Raw genomic sequence first — 1,474 nt, 5'->3', positions numbered from 1 at the left:
CCTCCTCCCCCTCCCCCCCGCCTTTGTTCTCTACTCCGTTCAACGCCTCCCCCACCCTGTCCGGCACTCCATCCGCTCCTTCATCACAAATTCATGCTTCTTTGTTGGGACCGGGGAAGGCGGTGGTATCCTTTGACACCATGAAAGTGAGTCATAAGACGAAGCACCTCACGGCCCAAGCTGGCGGGAAAGGGGCCCTCAGATGACAGACAGTGGTGTACGATGCAGGGACGTGATGCCTACTCTTTACAACGAAGTGATCATTGGCACCCCTCTCTTGGCCTGACTGGCCTTTTCACTTATTTTTCCTCCCTTCCTCCTTCCCTCCCTCCCTCCTTCCCTCCCTCCCTCCCTCCGTGCGTCCTTCCCCGACCCAGATGTGCGACTCCTTGCAGGAAGCAGGCTTCTCCAAAGCGCAGGCCCAGACCGTCTTGAGAGTGCTGGTCGCGGGGATGGAGGAGTGCACGTTGAGAAGCACGGCGATGGTGAGCAAGAGGGGACGGGGGAAGGGGAGACGAGGGGCTTCCTCCGGGTAGCTTTTCGAGGGGCATCGAAACGGTCTTCGGGCCTGGGGAGGAAGAGGGGGACGAAAGGAGGAAGGACGGTGCCTTGTGAGACTGTTGGCACTGCTTGGAGCGCCTCTCTGTGAGGCGGCTTTGCCTCAGGAAATTTCCTCGTTCGTCCCGAGACCGACCCTCTGGCCCCCACCTTCCAATGCCATCAACAAATTGCACATTGCACCCACCTTAATTCCTCCCTTTCCCCCCCCGGGAAGATCGCGACGCGGCGGGACCTGTTGGACCTGAAATCAGACTTGAGCGAACGTCTCTTCGGCAGCACCATGCGTTTCGACGTGGCGCAACGCCACAACAAGGAAGTGATCGAGAGGGACCTACAATCCTTGCGGTGAGGAGGGAGGGAGGGAGGGAGGGAGGGAGGAATCGATGGCGCAGAAGGTGCAGGGTCGGAGAAATCGACAAGAATCGGTGGAGGGCCCCCAAAAAAAAGGGGGGGGGCGCGATGATCGTGTCGGAAAGGGCAGAAAGGTGTGCCGGAGGCAGTAAGGATCCGTCCTCCTCAGTCGGCTCACCCTCGCTTCAATTGAAGGGGGGAAACGGGCACATGGTGTGCGTGCTCCACCCTTGACACCTTCGGCACCCCGACAGCCGTCTTTCCTTCCAGCCTTCCCCCTCGGCGATGTTTCTCGTGCCACTTCCCGCCTCCTTCTCTCCCGCCCCGGTTCAACCCTAGCTCATTTGCCGTGCTTATCCCTCTCCGAATCAGATCGGACGTCAACGCCTCCATTCACGCGGAGATCCAAAAAATCGAGCGGGAAATGTCGAATTTGGAAAAAGTGCTGACCGACAGGCACTTGACCCGGCGGGAGCTCATGGAGCAGCGCGTTTCCGTCTTACAGGTAGCCTGGTAACGGTCGAAGAGACGCAGGGAAGGGGGAGGGAAGGAGGGAGGGACA

At 59.6% G+C, this 1,474-nt stretch overlaps 1 protein-coding gene across 1 annotated transcript; it reads left to right on the top strand.

The window, feature by feature from the left end:
- Positions 1-2: 2 nt before the first annotated feature.
- NGA_0165400 (uncharacterized protein) lies at positions 3-1,445 on the top strand (the record flags this gene model as incomplete). Its single annotated transcript, XM_005854552.1, has 4 exons — positions 3-146; positions 378-485; positions 776-906; positions 1,285-1,445. Coding segments are annotated over 4 exons (528 nt in total), but the record flags the coding sequence as incomplete, so codon positions are not given.
- Between the last annotated feature and the right edge of the window lie 29 nt (positions 1,446-1,474).

Source organism: Nannochloropsis gaditana, assembly GCF_000240725.1.
Source record: "Nannochloropsis gaditana CCMP526 unplaced genomic scaffold scaffold467, whole genome shotgun sequence".
Classification (NCBI taxonomy): domain Eukaryota; class Eustigmatophyceae; order Eustigmatales; family Monodopsidaceae; genus Microchloropsis; species Microchloropsis gaditana.
The sequence above is the reverse complement of the archived record's forward strand: the minus strand, read 5'-3'. Positions and strand labels throughout refer to the sequence as shown.